This window comes from Daldinia vernicosa (assembly GCF_022497035.1).
Source record: "Daldinia vernicosa strain CBS 139.73 unplaced genomic scaffold F5Y00scaffold_1, whole genome shotgun sequence".
Classification (NCBI taxonomy): Eukaryota; Fungi; Ascomycota; class Sordariomycetes; order Xylariales; family Hypoxylaceae; genus Daldinia; species Daldinia vernicosa.
Window position 1 is genome coordinate 291,594 of NW_025953917.1, and position 20,574 is coordinate 312,167.

Here is a 20,574-nt window from a genome sequence, read left to right on the forward strand (position 1 = left end):
TAATAGTCGCCATTACACCACTATACTACTGGTTAAACCCCTATCCCTACCCCGTGTTACATAATACCCTAACAATTCTTGCTTTGTCGAATTGGCAGTATATTAGATATATACTTCCAAAATTATACAAGATATCCTTAACCCTATTTGAAGGATAAAAGGTAATAAAGAGGCACCATGAAATTGATTTTCTATCCATGATGGGTACCTCTGTTTGTGTTGTAAACCTCGAGAACGATGCTATATCAATGTCAGTCCCTCATACCGGGATCTTTCATGAGATATTAAAGTTCCTATCCGTCATGATAAAAGACATAAAGAGATACCCTCCGGGTGGGGTTTTCTTATTGTAAATACATATAATCAGCGTTAATACGAGTTTTCAATCTTTTATATTAATTCGTATCCCATGTCCCGACCCAAATATTGCTCGGCCCGGGTATTAGGTGTAACAAAAGGCACTTATCATACGAATAATGCTTACACAACATAGAAGATGACTATATTAGCCTGTGCCATAGCAGGATCAAAACGATTGCGGAAATTTGCTCATTATTCTGTTAATCATATCAGTCTTTGTTTTAATAAGGGGGATAGCTTAGTAGGATAGCGACTTTAAAGGGGTCACTACCTATCTATAGTTAAATAATGAATGCCTAGTTCCTTACTGGCCACATCTCAACGTAAACCGGCATAATATCATGGTATTTACAAGATGATAAGTTGTTATAAATATTAGTCGCCATGTTTAACCTGTCTATATTTGATCGGCGACAGCATAGACATCGTGCTTCCCGCAATCCAAGTCGCCATTCATCTAGGAATTCAACTGAGTTTTCACCTCGACAGAATGTGGCCAGAGAGTCCTCGAGTGAATATGAGACTGCACAATCTGGGCCACAATCAATACAATACGATACGATACCTTGCGATCCCAACAATCAACGGAATATGGAACTGCGCGGTCAGGGCAACAATCAACACAATATGGCACCGCACGATCCGGGCGGCAGTCAACAGAATACGGTACCGCACGGTCAGGCCAACAGTCAACATCATATGAAACAGCGACCTCTATAATGGAGAGACTTCGGTTATCACACTCTCCTGGGCTTTCACGTGATCGCCCATCTTCTCGCGATCATCAATCCTCCCGGCACCGCTCATCTTCCCGTGACCGTCCCTCTCGGTCAACGAGAAACCCGGTTACATCTTCTTATCAACCTTCGGCTTCAATATATCAACCTTCGACTTCAATATATCCACCTTCAACTACGTACAGCCCTGACCGCTCATCATCGCGATATTATCCGCCTTCATCGATGCGATATCCGGCGGAATCTTCACGTGGCACCAGGCCTTCATCTTCACGAGATCCTGGACCTTCACGCGGTGAATCCTCACGCGGCGAACCTTCGCGTGGGACTCATCGCTCAGATTCATGCGATCGACCTTCACCATCGTATGATCCTCCGCCTTCTTACAGAACCTCACCTTCGCGAGATGGTCCGCCGCCTCCGCCTCCGCCTCCATCTCCACCTCCAGGTGGGCCCTCACCTCCAGAATCCGATTCTTCAGATTCTTCAGATTCTTCAGATTCTTCAGATTCTTCAGATTCTTCAGATTCTTCAGATTCTTCGGAATCTGAACACGAACCCGCACAGGGACCTAGACCCCCGACGGCCCTCAACCTTCTGGAAAGAGCACGAGGTGAAGCCCGCGAAATCCTCCGACAAATGTCAAGAACAGAGGCCCGCAACATCCGGAGCTTCTTCCAGCGAGACGAAAGGCATTTTCAATATCTGGGTATGGCCGGTCATGGTGCGAATAGCGTTGCGGTTAAGGTCAAATTGAGAAGCCGTTGGTATAGCCGTCACTCTTCGCAGATGTTTGTCGTGAAACGGGCGATTGTAGCGGGAATCCAAAAAAAATTAAGGAACGATAACCGGATATTAAGAGTAAGCACCCCGAAAACCTAAAGAAGCTATGGGATTTCCAAATGTCATACAGCTACACCTATTGTAACGAGTTACAATCAGACCTAACTTACTCTTTCAAAGATGCTGCGTGGAGCCAAACACATCATCCAACTATATCGAACTTCCGGTATACGTAACCCTATAGATAGGGCGCGAGGTAGAACGGTGATAATGGAATGGGCTCCTAATGGAACTTTGGGAAATTTTATCGTGAGACTAGCGCGAAGTCGTGACCATCAATCCAATCGAATGCTCCATATCTTATTCATGTGCTGTAAGTACTATTGGGGAGACCAAAATTAATACTTAATTATCGTCAAGACTAACATTTTGGCCCCTAATTAGTGGTTCGCATGTGTATAGCCATGGCGTTCCCACCGAGACAGGGAAGACGCGCAAGACCTCAAAGGGAGGTCCTCCCCGATTCAAGAGCTGCGCGGGAGCGGAAGACCCAACTTATCCACCATGACATGCATACGCATAATAGTAAGCTCCATGACGTTTGATTATCTAGGCTGGCCGTGGCCATATGAATGTTGCTAGAGCTCTAGGAGTTATTCGCTAACGTTATCTATTTCAAAATATAGTACTGTTTGGAGATGTCGAATCCCCCGGTGACCTCGATCATTACGTGCTCCCCCCGTTGAAACTTATAGATTTCGAAGACGCCGAGGTGCTTTCTGACCCACAGAGGTAAGAATCTTTCCCTCCTGGTAGTTATTAGCAGAAGTACAGTAGCGTTGACATTATCCGTAAAGACCTAACCAAGCAGTTGAGTCAAATATATTTAGTATCGGAATGGTACGTGACCGTCTCTCTTTTTGTACAATCCCAGTTAACTGATTAACACGTGCCCCGACGTTTGAATAGATAATGAGATGCATAATTACGGGCAGCACAAATATGAACGTGCATGCCGCCCCCGTGCGGATTAACGTTAGTGGGCTGAATGTGACCATCACATCATATGCCAACTTTCCTTCCGCCACTTACCCAGATATCGACAATGATTCTAAAAGCCTCGTCGTCCGATGTTGTGCTGTTAATCCGCAGGAGAGGCCTACCCTTGAATATTTGTATGATAGAGCCCGTAGCCACCTCCGCAACCGGGAATACGATTACTATCGGGATACTCCGAGCGCACCATACGAAAGGAAGCCATGGATAAGAAGACTAGTCGAGGAGTATATTCTGAACGCTGACACTTGAATGAAAAGGGGTAGAGTAGACCCCGCAACCCAAGCTCTGGGGAGAGTATTTGTCTCAATACGGAGACTCAAATATCATATGAAAACGGAACAAACAAGGATTGGAAAAATAGGCTTCGACAAGCATACAGGAAGTCGAATAAAACATGAATACTGTTGCTAAACGTATCTAGGAGTATGCAGATAATACTTAGTAAATCCAGTCCTAATTTCGGGAATATATGTAGGTACCTAATATAATCCAAAGGACGGCGGAAATGTCTAACATACATACCGTTGTAGCTTATTAAAATGGCAATTAGAGATATGCATAGCATCGATAGAGGTAGGTACCCAAGACATGAGGACCCAGTATAATCATCAAAGCGATGAGACAACTTCTCATTTGTGTGAAGAGCCTACGTCTTTGAATTAGTTAGTAGACTTTAACATTCAAAACCCGTCTCTCTGTGGGACGTAGTGAATTAGTTACCAATAGTTTCCTAGTTTGGCATTGTAGAAAGTCTCGATAGCTATAATAGAGTTATATATATATATATGCTTGGTGAGGAAAACTCTCCAAAGCTAAGTTTCAATATTATTGATATTTCCAAGTCCTAACTCAGACTTTTTGTATTGGTCGGTTACGACGCGACTACTCGAGCAACGCCCGTATAGATTTACATAGATCGGCCATTCGAAGTTCTTTACCTACCACATAATATCCAAAGACATTGATTTCGCCTTTCCCATTGAGAAGGCGCCCACTTCCACTTTGCGCACAAGGTTGTCTACTATTCTATAGCAGGGTTCCTTACAGAGAGACTTTTTGTTGTGGGAGTTAAATATCGGTGGGGCGCTTTTGAGTCTGCATACACGAGCCTATGATGCGGTAGCGAAGAGCTAGTCACGATGAAAACGAAACTGACCCTGATATCTACTGTACTAGAGCTTTATTTCGATTTCGATCTGGAGGGGCGGCGCAAACAGCAGTTTGTTTGATTCTCATCCCCGTTTTTCTGATCTTCAAGCGGGCGTCCGTTTCCGGAGTTGCTTCTCTCTAACTCATCAAGAACTGTGGATGATGAGCATATTGCCATATCTTGCGTTATACATACTAGTATCACCTAACTATGTATGTCAAGGATTGCTTGGCTGGTCGCGTGAGATTAATATAACCCTACGTGTGAGATGGGGTTCCCCATACCCCTTTTCGTACACTATTACGATCTAAAAGTTAGCGGCTAGTCTAGGATCAACGCAATTCAATATAGTCTACGTATGTGTAAGTACCTATTATGTTCTGAAGACAGGATATTGTGGTTAGTTATTGTATTTATAGTGAACCTATCTCCGTCCAATTAACACTGCATTGGAATCGGGGTATGTTGATATTTGGTAAATCAATTGAGTATGAAATTACCCGAACATCATTTATAATCGTAGCATCATATCTAGAATGCGCATCAAGTTCCCTATTACTGATGTGATTGATAGTTCTATCGTAAGTAGAGGCGAATGCGTAAAGTCCCGAAGAGATCTGCAGACAATATTGAGCGGGTAAGAATATCAATTCCTTTTGACCGCTAGGTATGACTACCTTTACATACTATGTAATACATAGAAGGGGCCACGCGAGTCCTTACCGATTTCTGTATCAAGCTAAGACTACTGGGAGCTAACAACGTAGTTCCTGGATATAACTTACGCCAAAGCCAATTAGGTAGAGCCCAGCTGGGTCTGATAGTGATAGCCGGATCTAACGTTTAACTTGGACATTGACCCACGAGGTTTTTTTTAGCTTGCTACAGTATGAAAGATGAAAGAATGAAAAACGAGTAGAAAAGATAGGTTAGTCAACTAACCTAAGAGCTTAATAACATACTTGGGTGGCTTATCGCACCGTTGGCTAATGTTGGCTAATATGAAATGGTAATACTTATTAGCCTAGTCAGTCAATAGCCTAGTTAGTCAAGTATGTACTAACCTAACGCGTCGATATCCGTATTGGTATTAGTATCAGTATTAGTATCAGCATTCATGTATCCGTTGCGATTACATACATACATACACGTTTGGAATTGGAGAGAACAATACCTTTCTCTCGTAAAAGCTATAACTAGAATACTCTCGGTCTTCTTAGTAATATCATGCCACGGCCGGTGACGAGAGCCTCACTTATAGTGTATAACCACCTAACCACATGATGTCAACAATACACTACACCGAGAACTATTATCGGAATCGCGCGAAGAGCGGATTTTTTTTTAATTTGGCCCACGCAACCCACGCACCCCCGGTAGCGTTACAGCAGCTCGCACTTAGAGTCCCATTAGTCAATTGATGGGGAAGGAGAGAAGAAAAAAAAAATATTTCAGTGGAGCTATACCCAGTCTACGATACGCCACTGATAGGGCAAATTATTCTTTGTGCCGAGTTTCCAGTCTACCTACATATGTTTAGTATATGTCGCACTGGTCGCGACGAAATGGACCCAACCGGATCATGAGACATTTTCGGTAATGCCGTAGTATTTCAAGTAGGTAGTTAGGTAGTTAGTTAGTCTATGTATGTAAACTGTACCATAAACTGTACCAATTATCAAGTTCGAAAACTTTTTAATAAAGTCGACGGCACGGATTAACCGTCCCAACAAGCTTAGGTATTTATATGAATCCTCCCCACCCCGGACGTACACCACCACCCTCCCCCTCTTACTTCCCATCTCCCCCCCAAGTAACTAATTACATAACACGGTCCTTCTAGTGTCTCCCCCGTCACGCTCGTGCGCCTTTGCCGTCGAGCCGAGCCGATCTAGCTGTCGAGATGGATTCAGCCATCAGCGAGGGAGAAAAGAGCCCGAAGGAGAATTCTCTGACTAGTAGCCATGGTGGCCATAAGGATGTTGAGACTGGTGACGACCAGCTACATCGGGGCCTTCGCAGCTACCATCTCCAGTTTATCGCCATCGGAGGGACCGTCGGAACTGGCCTGTTCTTAGGAAGCGGGGAGGCGTTGGCGACAGCCGGACCTGTTGGTTGTCTTATCGCCTTCCTCTTCGTCGGCTCAATCGTGTTTTCCGTCATGACGAGTCTGGGTGAGATGGCTTCGTTTATCCCGGTGGCTGGCAGTTTTACCGTGTACGCTTCTCGATTCGTCGACCGCTCTCTTGGTTTCGCGATGGGCTGGATTTATTGGTTCAGCTGGTCCATAACCTTCGCTCTCGAACTCGTAGCAGCCGGCGTCATTATCCAATATTGGGACTCGAAGCTTAACATCGGAATCTTTATCGCTATTTTTTGGGTCATCTTCACGGGCGCCAACTTCTTGCCGATTCGTTATTTTGGAGCCTTCGAAATGTGGTTCTCTAGCATCAAGGTCATCACTATCGTCGGTTTCATCATATTCGCCATCTGTATCGATGCTGGTGCGGGGAAGAATGGATATCTCGGGTTCGACGCTTGGGTACATCCTGGTCCTTTTGCCGAATATATCTTCACTGGAAACACCGGGAAGTTTGTCGGATTCTGGTCGGTACTCGTCACCGCCGGATTCAGCTACCAGGGGGCAGAGCTTGTCGGTATCGGTGCAGGAGAGACTCACGACCCAGCAAAGAATGTCCCAAAGGCTATCCGGTGGACATTCTGGGGCATTCTATCACTTTTCGTTTCAACCATCTTCTTTGTCGGCTTACTCGTGCCTTATGATACGCCAGCTCTTCTAATCGGCACTACGGATGCCTCAGCATCGCCGCTTGTTATTGCAGCTAATCTCGCTGGAGTTTCCGTTCTTCCCCACATCATCAACGCCGTCCTACTAACCGCCGTACTTTCTGCTGCAAATTCAAATGTTTATTCCGGGAGTCGTATTTTGGTTGGTCTGGCCTCGGAGTATAACGCCCCTCTATTCTTAACCCGTACAAATCGGTATGGAACTCCCTATTTCGCGGTCAGTGTCACTTCGGCAATCGGGCTTCTCGCCTTTATGAATCTATCAGCGAACGGTGGTGATGTCTTCGATTGGCTGCTAAATATCACTGCCATAGCTGGCTTCATCACCTGGTCTTGTATCAGCATCTGCCACTTACGATTCATGAAAGCCTTAAAGGCCAAGGGGATCTCCAGAAAAGAGCTCCCATACGCGGCGCCGCTCCAACCATACTTAACTTGGTTTGGTCTCTTCTTCTGCGTGTTGATTCTCTTGACCAACGGATTTACTGTTTTCATCGAGTGGAAAACTAGCGATTTCTTCACCTCATATATTAGCCTTATGTTGTTTGTTGTACTCTTTGTAGGGCACAAACTCATATGCTGGACAAAACCTGTCAAATTAGCTGACGTGGACCTTGACCGTGATAGAGTCCAGCAATAATCTCTATTACGTATGTAAATAGTTTATAGCATTAGCTACCGTTTATGATACCCTTAATATCAAATATTATCGTATATATTAGTGTTGTCATTAGCAACCTTACTAGAGAAGTCATAATAATTACCCAAAAGGGCGCTATTGAACCAATTAGCCCTCCCCTTTATATTCACCGCATTGTGAATAGTTACCAAAGATTAATAGGTATCTAATGCCCTATAGTCGTCGACTGCAGCACGTACTTTTTAATAAGACTTTTAACAATTACCAAGTATAACGTAAGCTACTCTATAGATGCCGATTATAACATGCCACGTTCTATAGTCGTCAAGTATATTCCGCCCTTATAGTCGGCATCTACAACACGTTGTTTTCTAAGCTGTCGAATATAAGACGTACCTCCGTATAGTCGTCAGCTATAAGACGTGCCTCCGTATAGTCGTCTATTATAAGACGTATCTCCGTATAGTCGTCGACTATAATACGTACCTCCGTATAGTTGTTGACTATAAGACGTACCTCCGTATAGTCGTCCATTATGAGACGTATCTCTGTATAATCGTCGACTATAATCGTCGACTATAATCGTCGACTATAGCACGTACCCACCTAATAGCACTTATCTACGAAATAGTATCTGCCCCACGTCCACTCGCCTTACATTCACTCATCCTGTGTGTACTCGCCTTACATGAAGTTATCTTGTGCACCTGCCTTACATAAGTTCTCCCTTAGGTTCCCATCATAACCTGTACCCGCCCTGTTAACCAGCTTAACCTGTACCCGCCCTGTTAACCAGCTTAACCTGTACCCGCCTTGTTAACCAGCTTAATCTGTACCCGCCTTGTTAACCAGCTTAATCTGTACCCGCCCTGTTAAACAGCTTGACCCGCATAAAGTACACAAGTTTGGCTTGTACCTGCCTCAGGAGTTCTTTCAACCCTCTATCATTGGTCACGATGTGCAATCTAACCAGGTTTCTAACACAGTAATTCTTTTTCCCACCTGCCAGTCTTTCCTTAGTCCTCAGGAACACGATTCTCAAAATCTCTATATAATTCCCCAGGCAAACCCAGGTCTTTACCATTCCAAGATTTTCTTTCACCAGAGGCTTTTGGTCATTGAACTCGAGTTTCTCGAAACATACAACCATATTAGTCAATCATTTCTTCTTCCCAGATAAGTTAAACCAACCTTCTACTTCAGCAGTCCCAACTTTGGTGTCGAGCCAGTTAAATACCACCGGGTTTCAAAGGTCAGTATCCCCCCAAGGCTTCTCTCAAGCGCTGTATTTTGCCTCTTCTACACCTTTCCCTTCCACATTCCTACCACCATTTCCCCCCCCTCTGAATGATACAAATCATGAAAATACGTTGAAATCCGACTGTGTTGAACCCCCCACCTCCTTTTGCATAGTGGCCGATGCCCTTACTTATTATCCCATATAAACATATATGGCCTTATAGTACTTTATTATTGCACCTTTCAAGACCTTTCAAACCATCATAACCCCCATTCTAATTTTCTCTTAGTGATCTAAGTCAAAGCTCTGACTAGGTACCTATCCCCCAACATGGCTACAAATGCCGAGTCATCAGCCATGGCCGTCGCATCCGACGTTGTTGTTTGGGGCCTAGTTTACAATGATGAGTACAAGAAAAAGGTGGAAGAGAAAACAATTGAAGAGTTTCACAAAGAGAGGTTGCCCCAGAAGAAATCCGCGGCCAAGCCTGGTAAAGCCGAAGAGAACGATGCTGATGGAGAAGAGATGGGCGAGAACATCGTAGCCCCAGCAGGAAAAGTGTTAAAAGGAATCTTGTACGGAGATGGTAAACGACAAGAAGTCCGCGCGACTACATCATTCTGCCCTATCTTTGGTCCTAAAGAACGAAAAACCGGACTGGAGCGGTACAGCCCGAGGACGAGCTTGCTAGATATTTATTGGGAAATGATCCCAATCGATGGAAAGTCATATGACAAGGCTAACGAGCGAGATGGTGTCAAAGCCCAAGCAATGGGCCCATCCAAAGGAAACCCAGATATTCACTGTGATGTGGAAAAGGACATCTTCATCATAGATCGACACGCTTTGGCATGTGTCGAGCGTCCCGACGGCGTCAACGGCAAAGACAAAGTCGATATTTTTGCGAAGAACGAGACCGAGTCGAAGAACGATACTAAGTCGAAGAGAGATACCAAGACAGCTCGTCAGCGGATTGACGATTGGCTTCTACGCCCACGCAACGTTCTATTCAACGTCAACGACCCGGGCAGTCTTCTGATCTACTTGGACCTCCTCGAGAGAGCATCGACGTACGGAAAGGACGAGAGCAAAAAACTTCTCAATCAGAAGAGGACAGTTGGCTTCTTCTCGGGCCCCAAGCAGTGCAGCCACGATGGCTGCAACAAATGGCGCGACACGCAATCGAAGAAGATGCGCACTCCTGCGCAAAAGAATATCTTAAAGCATCCTTGGTGGGTCTTTGCGGACTTCTGCCCGATGGACACACCTGCGATCTCTTTTAAGACTTCGCAACATCCTAAGGATGTTATTGCAATCGAGAACATCTCCAATGAAGACGCCAAACGCGCTCGTGCCTTCTGCCACGCGATGCTAAACCATTCTGCCTTCAAGGAGGGCTACAGCATCTTACACCAGGCCAACATGTTCCCGCTCTTGGTTCACGCCAGTGGTCAATGTCTGACTACTAACGACACCTCGAAGTACAAGCTAGATCGTATTGTTCGTCAAGTGGAGGGTGGAGGTGCATGCTACAACTGCGGCGAAAACCGCGATCCGTTAAAGATCTTCGTTGGAAACGGCATTCCGAAGGATCAAACCACGGGATTGGTCTACCTCCATTACAAGGGCGATGAGGATGCCATCATGGCGGATGAGGATACCATCATGGCGGATGCGGAATGATATGGCCGTCGCACGCGAAGAGAGAGAGAAGCCGGTATCGACTCCTTGTCGATTACACCCCTTGCTATCGCTATACCTACACTTTTCCATCTTTCCACCGCAGTACTTCTCACTCACACGCCACATGATAGGAGATAATCCATCCGAGTGAGGGAAGACGCAAGTCTAGTCTATTGATCATATAGAGCCGATGGTAGTTAGTTCACTGCAGATACTCGTTGAGACTCGAGCAGGTTCGGGACGAAATGTTCTTTCTGGCCCGCGGAGTCAGGAGACAGAGCATTAGATGAGAAACATGTAGCTAGCTACCTAGGTATGCAGTCAATAATTCTGAGTTTTTTCCCTTATAACATTCCTCCATCCCCATATCATAATTAAGTGCTTAATTAATGAAGGCCGCACGTGGACCATCCCTGATTGTTCATTGGTTGGAGTGCCGGCTTTGATACGGAGGTCGCGGTTGATATGCCGGCCGGTCACCGGCCCCACTCAGCCCGCTAGCCCAACAAAGTCCGCCGCTGGAGGTGCTCTGGCCCCGTGCCTACCTAAAAAAGGTAACCACGAGCACGGAAAGCTCATAGAATCGTAGCTACTAAAATACCTAGGTAACTAGATGGCCCTGACTAATTGCCCATTCGGGAAGATGACCTAAAACTCAACACGTAGGACTACCGCATTATTAACGACCCATACTACTTACAACAGCCATTAACTACATGTACCTTAGTAAGGTTTAAGAGACATGTACATAGAGATGGGTCTTGGCACATTTTGGGGGGAATCAATTCGTATTATTCTCTTGCTGCATGAGAAGGCCAAAGCTATGTAGTAGAGGACGCAATCTAATTCGTCCTCAAAGGTAGCACACATCACAAGTATTAAGAATAAGACTAATTAACAAACGCGCGGAGAAGAATTCGTTTCTGCTAGGAACTAGCTCTAGAGTAGTAGGCAACGGCAGTCCCAGCCGTCGCGATCGTGGCAAGTGAGTCTATAACGCATCTTCCGAGCCGTGAATATCAATGCAAATATGTATTCCACAACCACTCATCATCGGCTGTGTTCCTTTCCTATGACATGATCTACTATGAGTCCTCAATAAACTCGATCATAACTGTGCCCTGTTTCAAACCAGCCTCTTCGATAGTCTTTTCTAACTCCTCGATGAGATCTCTACCTGCCGGCATTGCTTTGAGCTCGAATTGGATATTCTCCTTGCCCTCGAGAGGCTCGGCCTTCAACCACTCATAGATACGGCGAACGGGGTCTGTGATAGAGAATCTTCGAATAATGCGACCGCCGGCATGGCGAAATTGTATTCTGGTTGTGGTTGCCGGATTATTCTCGGGTTCCACGTGAGGATTGGTTGATGATATTTGGGCAAATGCCGACTCTGATGCATTAGAGGGTTGATTAGAGTCATCAGCTAAGTCATTAGACTCATCAACCTCTTTACCCTTGCCTTTTCCAATATCTGGGTTTGACTTAGTAAGGGCGTCCGGATCCAGGACGCTAGGTCCCGATGATCCGCCGTCTTCGTCAAGACTGTTTTGTAAAGCCATTCTAAGCATCTCCTCTTCCGACATTCGGCTAATATCGACGGGCTTCGTCTTCGGTTTTGTCTTAACCACGGGATTCTTGCTGTTAGCCGCTAAGCTGTATCGGTCAAGAAACTCGACGAGGTCTGAATGAAACTCCGTCATGGAGGGAAATGATTCTCCTGACCAAACTTTGACCTGCTCTCCGGTACGGGGATCGATAATAGAAACATGCGGATAGTTATTTTCGTCCTCATGAGCTTGATTGTTGAAGTAGAACGTGGTATATGATTGGGCCACTGGGTCATCTAAAGTGTATTGTAAGAAGATAAAATGCTCGCGAATCAAAGACACAATGCCTTCGTTCTTCCAGTGATCTCTGTTAAGAACCTGGCATCGAAAATCATCCATCTTCTGAAGATTAACAAGTATCCACTTTTTCTCTTCCTTTCCGAGGTCTCTTGCGGCGTCTAATGGTAGGCGGGTAATCAAGCCTGTCGGGGGTGCGAATAGATCTCTTAATCTTCGCGATGTATTACTGGAAGTAGGTGGGGTGTTTCGTGGTCGAACGCCGTCTTCGCGGTCGAACCAGTCAACCGAGGATTGGTTGAAGGGGTTGGCACTGGTAACTATGAAGAAAGTTAGGAAAGCCAGCGGGAGGAGACGAGTGATTTCAAAAGGAAAATAAAAGGCTCACTCACCTTGTGCTCTCCGCCGACGTAGTTGTTCCATAACGGCGGCTTCTCGGTCGTCGTCTAATCCCCACGAGGGATCGGGTGCTGCGAGAGTCTCGGTTGTTTGCGCTATAGGGGCTCTTACTCCATCTAGTGATCCATGATTTTCTGAGTACATTTCCTCTTGCAGTCGTCTCGCCATCTCAGCATCTTCTTCCTCTTGCGCGCTTCTTACTAATGACGTGACGTCGTCCGCGTCATCAGGTACATCAAATTCATTATTTGCCATGTGTACATCATCATCATCGTCGTCGGAATCTATGTGGATTACCCCGCGGGAATCCTCGCGACCGGTAAAAGCTTGGCTTCGACTTGCAGACGACGTAGGTTGTCCTGCTGGAGTAGATGTTGAAGCGGCAGGCTGGTTGAAGCTATCTGCCAAATCAGGATTTTCGTAGAAGAGCTGAATGGCTTGCATAGGATCACCGCCTGAGATTTCAAGATAGCCGCGGGCTACATAATCGGCTGAGATACCAGTTATGGCCATAAACTGACCCACATCGTCATCCATCTTCTAAAATTTGTACCGCTACCTGGATAGGTATAGATAATAGTGGACGTGTTGGATATTATCTTGCGCGCGAGGCTGGTGCTCGACGGGTTTGGGCGGATCTGGATCGTATCGTCGAGGAACTTCTAAGATGACCAATCCACAGGTGACTTTTATACGCAAAGGCAAACGAAAATAAGATGAAGTTGTTTGCATGAGAAATTGAGAATGATGCTGTAACAGATGACTGTGCTGTAGTAGTAATGGCAGAATGGACTAATGGTTTGAAGGCGGCTATTGTGACGCAACAACTATCTTGTGGGGCCTACCACCGATAGGCTGATAGGAAGTACCTAACAATACATAGATAGGTACCTTAGGTACCTACCTAGGTAGATACCCAAGATATGTAGGGCAGATAACAGATAAGTTAGATAAAGCAGCGGGGCCGTCGTTATCCTTTCCCGACCTTTCTCCGTTAAATCCTGACTCCCCCTGGATACTTAGGTACCTATTAGCTACTTCCTAACGTAACACTCGATATTTAAACAATTCGTCTTATTTTTCCATCCAGTAAAGAAAAGCTTACCAAAGCACCTATGTTCGTATTTTTCACATAATCAGTTTGAATTTTAAGAATAGATTCAACGAAAAAGTCTATCTGGTAAGCTTGTTGCTTGCTATGGCTGTAGATACCTACGTTTTCCACTCCGGCTCCCTACATGGCAACTCTCTTAACCTAGACAGCAAGCTGTTGGACAACTTGCTCTAGTAGCTTCTGTACATCTATCGACCTTTCTGTTTCTATCATAACTCTCAATTTCTGCTCAATTTCATCAAACAACGGTCCCTGTTCGCTAACTGCGCCAAAAATGCCTTTCTTTAATGCTTTCACGAAAGCCCCGAGCGCTTTTGCCCGGCTTGAGCGTTGATTTTCAAGGATGACATCCTTCTCATCTGCCACCAGAAGCCTGAACCATCGAGTAGCTGCAGTACCTGCTGAAGAGTCCGGAGATACCTCAGAGGCTGCGGCCTGGTTCAAGATATCAGCGGCACTGGCGAACCATGTATCCCTAGCCAACGAAATTGCTTCTCTTGCTCCCTCTATAGTAGTCACTATAGCATCAAGCACGGTAAGCGGAGTCTCTCGCATTCGTTGGCGATTATATGCTGTTAGGATGGCTTTGAGTGCCGCATCGGTTGTCTTTTGTTCCAACTCCGTAATTTTGTGTACTTCATCGGCTTTCAAGTGATCTGATACAATAGCGACCACTTCTGCATACATGTCCAAATCCTCCCGGGCACTAGCAAACTCCGCGAGCGCTTGGAAGGCATGAGGACGGTATGAATCATTATTTCGTTTTGCTTCGCGGATAGCTATCTTCTTCAATAGCGCCGCGAAAGCCGAATCCGTGCTCCAAAGTTTCTTGCCGTGGAGTACGAAGAGAGGATATGCGGTAACCACCTTCTCTTTGCCTGTAAATGTCTTAAGCGACAGGGCCTTTTCTAGCGGGGGCCATATTTTCTGTAGATCCGCGTCGGCGAACTGTCCATTTTTCCCAACGGCACTGCTGAGTGCGGTAATCATAGATGCTACAGCTATGGCGGCGCCATGTTGGAGAGCCCACTTTGACGTATTGAGACCATTCAACGCGAACTGTGTAATTTCGTCAACGAAACGTTTTACACTATGGCTCCCTCCCGCGTGTTGGTTCCAAACAGCTTCGAATTCTTCAGATACGTAATCATCCGTGTCATGTTTTGCCAGGTAGGAGAAGGGTAAAAGACGAGCCTCGAGGTCAGTAAATGCGTCAGGAGAGACCTTCGCTATGGCTAGAACCACATCGGCGACTTTCTGCCGCCGAGTATCGTCTTCGGCTCCAAAGTACAAGTCTACGAGTCGCGATGTGAATCGATCTCGAGTCTCTGAATTCGCCGATCTTAGCAGATATGCAGAACTTCTAGCATAGGCTTTGTTCACTTCGTGGTTTCGGTCTAGGATCTGCGTCTCCATTGTCTTTAGAAATTGCGCATTGTATGGGGGTAGCAGAATGCTATTTCGAAGTGCCAAGGTACTGAGAAGTTCAGCGCAACCAATCTTGGTCTGCATTCCAATAGCTGATTTGATAGTCGATATCAGCTGTGGAGCTAATTCTTTCATGACATCCTCGTCGGCAAACCGCAGGCAGTCAACGATGCATTCGAACATAGGCGATCGAGTAGCAAAGGTGCCTCGTAGCTTGTCTAAATTTTCGCGATCTTCCTCACTGAATCTTTGGTACGCAAAGTTGACTTCGTCTGGCTCTACGGTGCTCAACAAGCCCAGGAAATGCGTGATGATAGCTGGCACAAATGGTTTTAATGTATCACCTCCGTTTTTGACGACGTCCAGGACCGTTTTAATACAAAAATACTTGATTTCCTTGACGGAATTTTCAACTCCCTTGTCGGACAACAAGAATGGGAGAACCTGAGCAATCATTGCTCTGGCAGAAGCGGAAGAGTTATTCTCTCGGAGCTGCGTGACAAGTGTTTTTGACAGCCCCATGCATAGCTTCAGGGCGGCAGTCCTAACTGAACCTTTCTTATCGTCTAGGACTCTAAGTGCGAGCCTCCAGATATCGGCGTAGTACTTTTCGTAATTGGGGAATGGCTTTCCATATATAAGTTCCGCAATCGCTGCACAGCTTGCCTCTCGCACACGCCATTCTCTTCCATCTAATATACTTTTCAGAAGGTCCGTCATTATAGCATCGAAATGCTTGTCGATCACGGCTGTCTGGTCTTTGACGACCGCTTTCCAGATGTCATCCATCGATCTTTGCACATTCGAATTCGGATCAAACCGGTATCGGTACAATTTTGGGTAGATCTTAGGATCCAATTCCGCATCCGACAAAATATTGCCTAGTCCAAAGCGGCCAAAGGCAGAACGAGCAGTCCACGTCGCGGCGTTCGTGGCTAAAGCCATGAACTTATATATCAGACTTTGATCGCCGACTTCGTTAGCAAGACTAACAATATCCTTATAAGATGTGATTGACTTTCCCTCGCCTGTCGGCAGGGCGCCGGCATCGAACAATTCAGTATCCTCGTCAACTTTCAATTGTGCTTTAGTTCCGGTAAAACTGGAGACCAAATCCTTCACAAGCTCCGACTTAAGAGACGGGTCACCCCTTTCATACACCAACGAAAGTCCGCGCGATGCCGTTTCTTGGACAAGTTCATCTCGGGCGGAAAGAAGTCTCATGAAAGCAACCTGACATTGGCGCAGACGAGATTGGATCTCAGGGAGGTTTGAGCAATATTGGATAACACAGAAAAGCCAGATGCCAGATGCTTTCAAAACGGAAGGCTTAGTAGTTTTGCAACCCTCAATAAGCTTATTTATCGTGGCGTCAATTCTAAGAGGTCGCTTCCCAAGGTTATCGACGATGTCAGATCTGCCTGATCCAGAAGGTTCCACGTCTAAGCTGAGTTGCACGGCTTCGGAATCCCATCGAGCGATTGCACATGCAATTGCCTCCCCAGTCGCGAAATGGACTTCCGTTCGCTTGATTTCTGATAAGGCGAATAATTTGTCTAGGATATTTGCTACCGGCTCTGTTTCGCCGCCCGAGATGTCGGCTGATGAAGGAATTGCCAGCCTTCCCAAAGTACTAATCGCTTTCTCATTTCCCGAAAGTGAAAGTTTAGCCAAGGAGTCTATGATCTCCGTTAGTTGCTCGTCGTTCTGAGGGAAATAAATATTTGCAGTCCACAGTTGAGAGATGGATTCCATAGCAGCGGTTAGGATATCCGCGCTTCCCTTCCGCAATGATGAAATAAGCCTTTGGCAGATAAATTGGGCATGCTCGGATACATCTTCAGGCTTAATCTTGCCATAATAAGCAGCACGAGAGAAATAACTGCCAAGGCAAGTAAGCGAACCCTGATACTCAGCAGACTGAGAAGCGGAGGGCTCCGGGTATGACGTGACAAAATTCCGTAACCCAGAAATAAAGGTGGCAGAGTGGTCACTCCATGGCGCCAGTATACCGAAGACCTTTGACGCTAATTTCCTTACTTTTTGGTCATTGGACTTAATTATAAGAAGTAGCTCTCGAGTTCTCGCAGACAGTGGGGATATAACATTTGTCGAGGGTGCAAATGACAAGATATCTGCGAGACATCCAATATACTCCTCGGCACCAACCTCAGGATGATCTCGAAGCCCATCAAAGGCTGCGTTGAGAAGTGTCAAGAGAGGGGTTACGTTTGCGACGGCAAGATATTTCCTGATACGATCGCGACTCGTCAAGTCATTTTCAAGTTTTCGTGCTAGCTGCGACTCCCAATCTACCTCAAATTTATGCTCGCCTAGGGCAGTAAGAAATAGGATATGTTTAACGTAGCGTATTGCTATTGGGAAAGACTGAAGGCGATCATCGCGAAATAATGTGTAATTGGATTTCTGATCAATATCCATCCGGTTTTCGCTGTCTTCATGGTCATTATTGAAGAACATATGCGCCAGTTGTGTCCAATCGGGTAGGACTAGCACATCATCAGGGTGAAGTTTGGTGGCCCACCACGGATCAAGCCCCCGTTGTCCTTCTTCTAGTACGTCGCGTCGTTCAGAAGGACCACCGCCTAAAGCGAGAATATCAATCCATCGAGCTTGAATATTACTGTAAGGAAGGCAGTTATTCGCATAGCGCGCTGCGATGTGTCGCGCTGTTCTTCTTCCCTGTCCTTGAGGCAACGTCATATATTCTAAGAGCAGTATTTCTAGATCCCGTGTCTGCCCTGAAGTTGTTGGCTTGAAAAGACCCATCATACTTGACAAGGCACTCTCAATATAGACCACAATATCCGGGCTTGGGTCGGAGGCTAGAGAATCAAAGAGCCACTTCAGGAGTGAATCCTTCGCCTTATACTCGAAACGGCCACCTCTCGCAAGGATACCTATAGTTTCATATGCATTAGCTCGCAGTCTCTGTTCGTCTTGAATCTGCGATTGGTTTCCTCGTGGCGTGGGTTCCGGCCACCCTTGCTTCAGAATGTAGTCCTTCAAGATTAGAACAAGAGGTGGCCCAATATCATCACTATTGCCGCTAGAAATGGATTTATTTCTAGAAATCCAGCCCAGAAATGCCAATAATGCTTTGCTTAGTCGCAAGCCTTCGAGACCGAGAACAGATGCATCGTCACCCGATACAATACTGAAATCTTGCCTCACGGCTTCCAGCATCTCTTGCTTAAAACTGCATGCAATAGATGATTTAGAGAGTAGCTTGAGGACCTGTATCCGATGGGCAACTGGAAATCTTTTATGTGCGTCATAAAGCGATTGGACTATACCCTTGTTTTCGAGGTTGACATTCGACCGCTTTATGACATCGTCAGCAATCGACGTGATCCGTGAATCTGTGGAACCAGCGGCGCATATCATTGGTATATATCGCTCGTCGTCTATAAATGCACCACTAGCTAGGAAATTGACAGCTTTGGTTTTACATTCCGGTAAGCTTAAACTAGCTGGGCCACCTGGTTTCCAAGTTTGGGGGTTGTTGTTTCTTAGGAACGCGATATCCTCACGAGTAAGCCCTGACGGCGAAGCAAGGAGCTTCCCTTCGAGTTCTTCCTCAGCTGCCAAGGCCAAATCCTGCCTTAACAGAAAAAGCTTTCCAAGCCACTGTGATATGTAGCTAGCATCTCCCGGATCCGAAAGACCAACTCTTTCTCGAAGGTCGGCATCTTCCTTGCTGCCTCGCCCAGGTAGTTTGATTTCCAGAAGCAAACGCAAGAAGATATTGAAAAATCCGGCGGCGCCAGCCAAGTTCGTTTCCTTAGAGATTCCTCGTAGTACTACCGGGAGTATCTCTCGGCGCTTAGGTTGGTCAAGTCTTAGAATGCCTTGTTTTATAAGACTTAAGTCCAGCTGCTTAACCATAGGCGAACTGGTTTTTTTGTACTGTTCTACGAGAGCAGCAACGGGCAACACGACGCTTGCATGTAGGTTAGCAAGGGGCGAATCCTATCGTTTAACGCGACACATACCCTACAGGCTTAACGAAGTTGTTGACGCTAATAAATGCTTGAAAAGCCTATCCAGATAATTTAGTGATGTATTCAGCCATACGTGGGAATGAGATCCATACAGCATCTCTCACAGCCTTATGCTGACTACCAGCCCTTTCAAGGAGAGGGACAAGTTGGGAGTGGAGTGCATCACTAAGCTTCTTCTCCTCGGTAGAAACACTGGCGAGTTTATATCGTATTGATGAAACGAGCCTCAGCTCGGCACCTTCGTTGGATGAAGCCATCATGGATGGCAAATTATAGAGAATTTATTAAAGCTGTTGGAAATACCATCAGCGTGGTCTTTCTGTCCTGGTGTTCTAGGCGATTCCTGCCAGTAAGCAGCCAGGTACACGCCAAACTCAGATCGATGATTGATGGTTGATGTTTTCAATCGCATCTCAACTGCATGAATGTGTATGTAAAATTATGTAGTATCGTCGCCCAAAATTTCTAAGGGGCCTATGATGTTCTTAAGTCTTTTCCCATCTCGGGTGCCGCCGCTCGTTAGCCAGCAAGATGCGCACGTCAACAACGGAGTCAATGTCAATTGGCAGAAACGAGAAGAATGTGGCGGTACAGATCAGGTTGTAAGGGAGGTACCTAGATACCTAAGTATTGTACAGATCCTCAACATTCCGTTACAGAAACATTAGCCACAATCACTGCCACAAGTGGCTTATACCTTTATCTTTATCATTTAGTCTTATGGAAGTAATCCGTAAGTCTCGCCAACCTGCTGTTCAAATAAGACTCCATATGTATGAGCCAGTAAATTTTACCGGAGATGCGATTAATCATCAAGTAAAAAAACAAAAACAAAAAAAAAAAAAAAAAAAAAAAAAAACATACTAGGTAAATTCTCGGCAAGTAAGGTTCTGTTTTAGGTACGTATCAACTGTATATCTTTATAGGCGGCTGCCGTCGATTGTGTATTGTAAAGGCTGCTTACACTGCAACCTTCCATATCATGGCTAGGGTAGGTAGAATGTTAACCAAATATCCTCTTGGATAAGATTGGGGATTGTTATAAATATTCATTAGCTTCCCCGAAGTCAATATACCACTCATAAAAAATGAAAGTATTGGTGGAAGACTGCGTCAAGTTTCATTTACATTAGGCACCATAACTGCAAAATATCCAACCACACATTAACTAAAGATTCAACTCAGGGTTATACTTGGCATCTTAGACCAAACTCTACTTCTCTTAATACGCCATCCACATTCGTATAGATATAGACGAGGCCCAGCCCTAATAGAGTTTAACTGCCTATTTTAACGCTCCA

The 20,574-nt window shown here is 45.7% G+C and overlaps 6 protein-coding genes across 6 annotated transcripts; 4 read left to right on the plus strand and 2 right to left on the minus strand.

Moving 5' to 3' along the window:
* Positions 1-744: 744 nt before the first annotated feature.
* F5Y00DRAFT_267408 (uncharacterized protein) lies at positions 745-2,141 on the plus strand (the record flags this gene model as incomplete). Its single annotated transcript, XM_048012062.1, has 2 exons — positions 745-1,036; positions 1,088-2,141. The coding sequence occupies 2 exons, from the start codon at positions 745-747 to the stop codon at positions 1,852-1,854; spliced, it is 1,059 nt and encodes a 352-aa protein (XP_047870067.1). The 3' UTR covers positions 1,855-2,141.
* A 203-nt stretch (positions 2,142-2,344) lies between these two features.
* Positions 2,345-3,188, plus strand: F5Y00DRAFT_256637 (uncharacterized protein; the record flags this gene model as incomplete). Its single annotated transcript, XM_048010440.1, has 4 exons — positions 2,345-2,465; positions 2,567-2,672; positions 2,738-2,780; positions 2,850-3,188. The coding sequence occupies 4 exons, from the start codon at positions 2,345-2,347 to the stop codon at positions 3,186-3,188; spliced, it is 609 nt and encodes a 202-aa protein (XP_047870068.1).
* A 2,305-nt stretch (positions 3,189-5,493) lies between these two features.
* F5Y00DRAFT_1704 (amino acid permease/ SLC12A domain-containing protein) lies at positions 5,494-7,553 on the plus strand. Its single transcript, XM_048004852.1, has one exon. The coding sequence runs from the start codon at positions 5,993-5,995 to the stop codon at positions 7,535-7,537; it is 1,545 nt and encodes a 514-aa protein (XP_047870069.1). The 5' UTR covers positions 5,494-5,992; the 3' UTR covers positions 7,538-7,553.
* A 1,554-nt stretch (positions 7,554-9,107) lies between these two features.
* On the plus strand, positions 9,108-10,460 carry F5Y00DRAFT_256639 (uncharacterized protein; the record flags this gene model as incomplete). Its single annotated transcript, XM_048010441.1, has 1 exon — positions 9,108-10,460. The coding sequence occupies one exon, from the start codon at positions 9,108-9,110 to the stop codon at positions 10,458-10,460; it is 1,353 nt and encodes a 450-aa protein (XP_047870070.1).
* A 753-nt stretch (positions 10,461-11,213) lies between these two features.
* Positions 11,214-13,554, minus strand: F5Y00DRAFT_222396 (uncharacterized protein). The gene is made up of 2 exons (XM_048005715.1): positions 12,700-13,554; positions 11,214-12,627 (listed from the first exon to the last, which is right to left on the minus strand). The coding sequence occupies exons 1-2, from the start codon at positions 13,241-13,243 to the stop codon at positions 11,546-11,548; spliced, it is 1,626 nt and encodes a 541-aa protein (XP_047870071.1). The 5' UTR covers positions 13,244-13,554; the 3' UTR covers positions 11,214-11,545.
* Positions 13,555-13,852: 298 nt separating this feature from the next.
* F5Y00DRAFT_222397 (ARM repeat-containing protein) lies at positions 13,853-19,925 on the minus strand. Its single transcript, XM_048005716.1, has 3 exons — positions 19,366-19,925; positions 19,265-19,311; positions 13,853-19,212 (listed from the first exon to the last, which is right to left on the minus strand). The coding sequence occupies exons 1-3, from the start codon at positions 19,531-19,533 to the stop codon at positions 13,962-13,964; spliced, it is 5,466 nt and encodes a 1,821-aa protein (XP_047870072.1). The 5' UTR covers positions 19,534-19,925; the 3' UTR covers positions 13,853-13,961.
* Between the last annotated feature and the right edge of the window lie 649 nt (positions 19,926-20,574).

Bases quoted from the DNA above. Each gene is read 5' to 3' on its own strand.
- F5Y00DRAFT_222396 (XM_048005715.1), bottom strand. From the start codon at position 13,243: ATGGATGACGATGTGGGTCAGTTTATGGCCATAACTGGTATCTCAGCC. The intron at 12,628-12,699 runs GTGAGTGAGCCT...CTTTCTTCATAG, and splicing joins ACGTCGGCGGAGAGCACAAG to TTACCAGTGCCAACCCCTTC.
- F5Y00DRAFT_1704 (XM_048004852.1), top strand. From the start codon at position 5,993: ATGGATTCAGCCATCAGCGAGGGAGAAAAGAGCCCGAAGGAGAATTCT.
- F5Y00DRAFT_222397 (XM_048005716.1), bottom strand. From the start codon at position 19,533: ATGATGGCTTCATCCAACGAAGGTGCCGAGCTGAGGCTCGTTTCATCA. The intron at 19,312-19,365 runs GTATGGATCTCA...TTATCTGGATAG, and splicing joins ATAAGGCTGTGAGAGATGCT to GCTTTTCAAGCATTTATTAG. The intron at 19,213-19,264 runs GTATGTGTCGCG...CCTACATGCAAG, and splicing joins AACTTCGTTAAGCCTGTAGG to CGTCGTGTTGCCCGTTGCTG.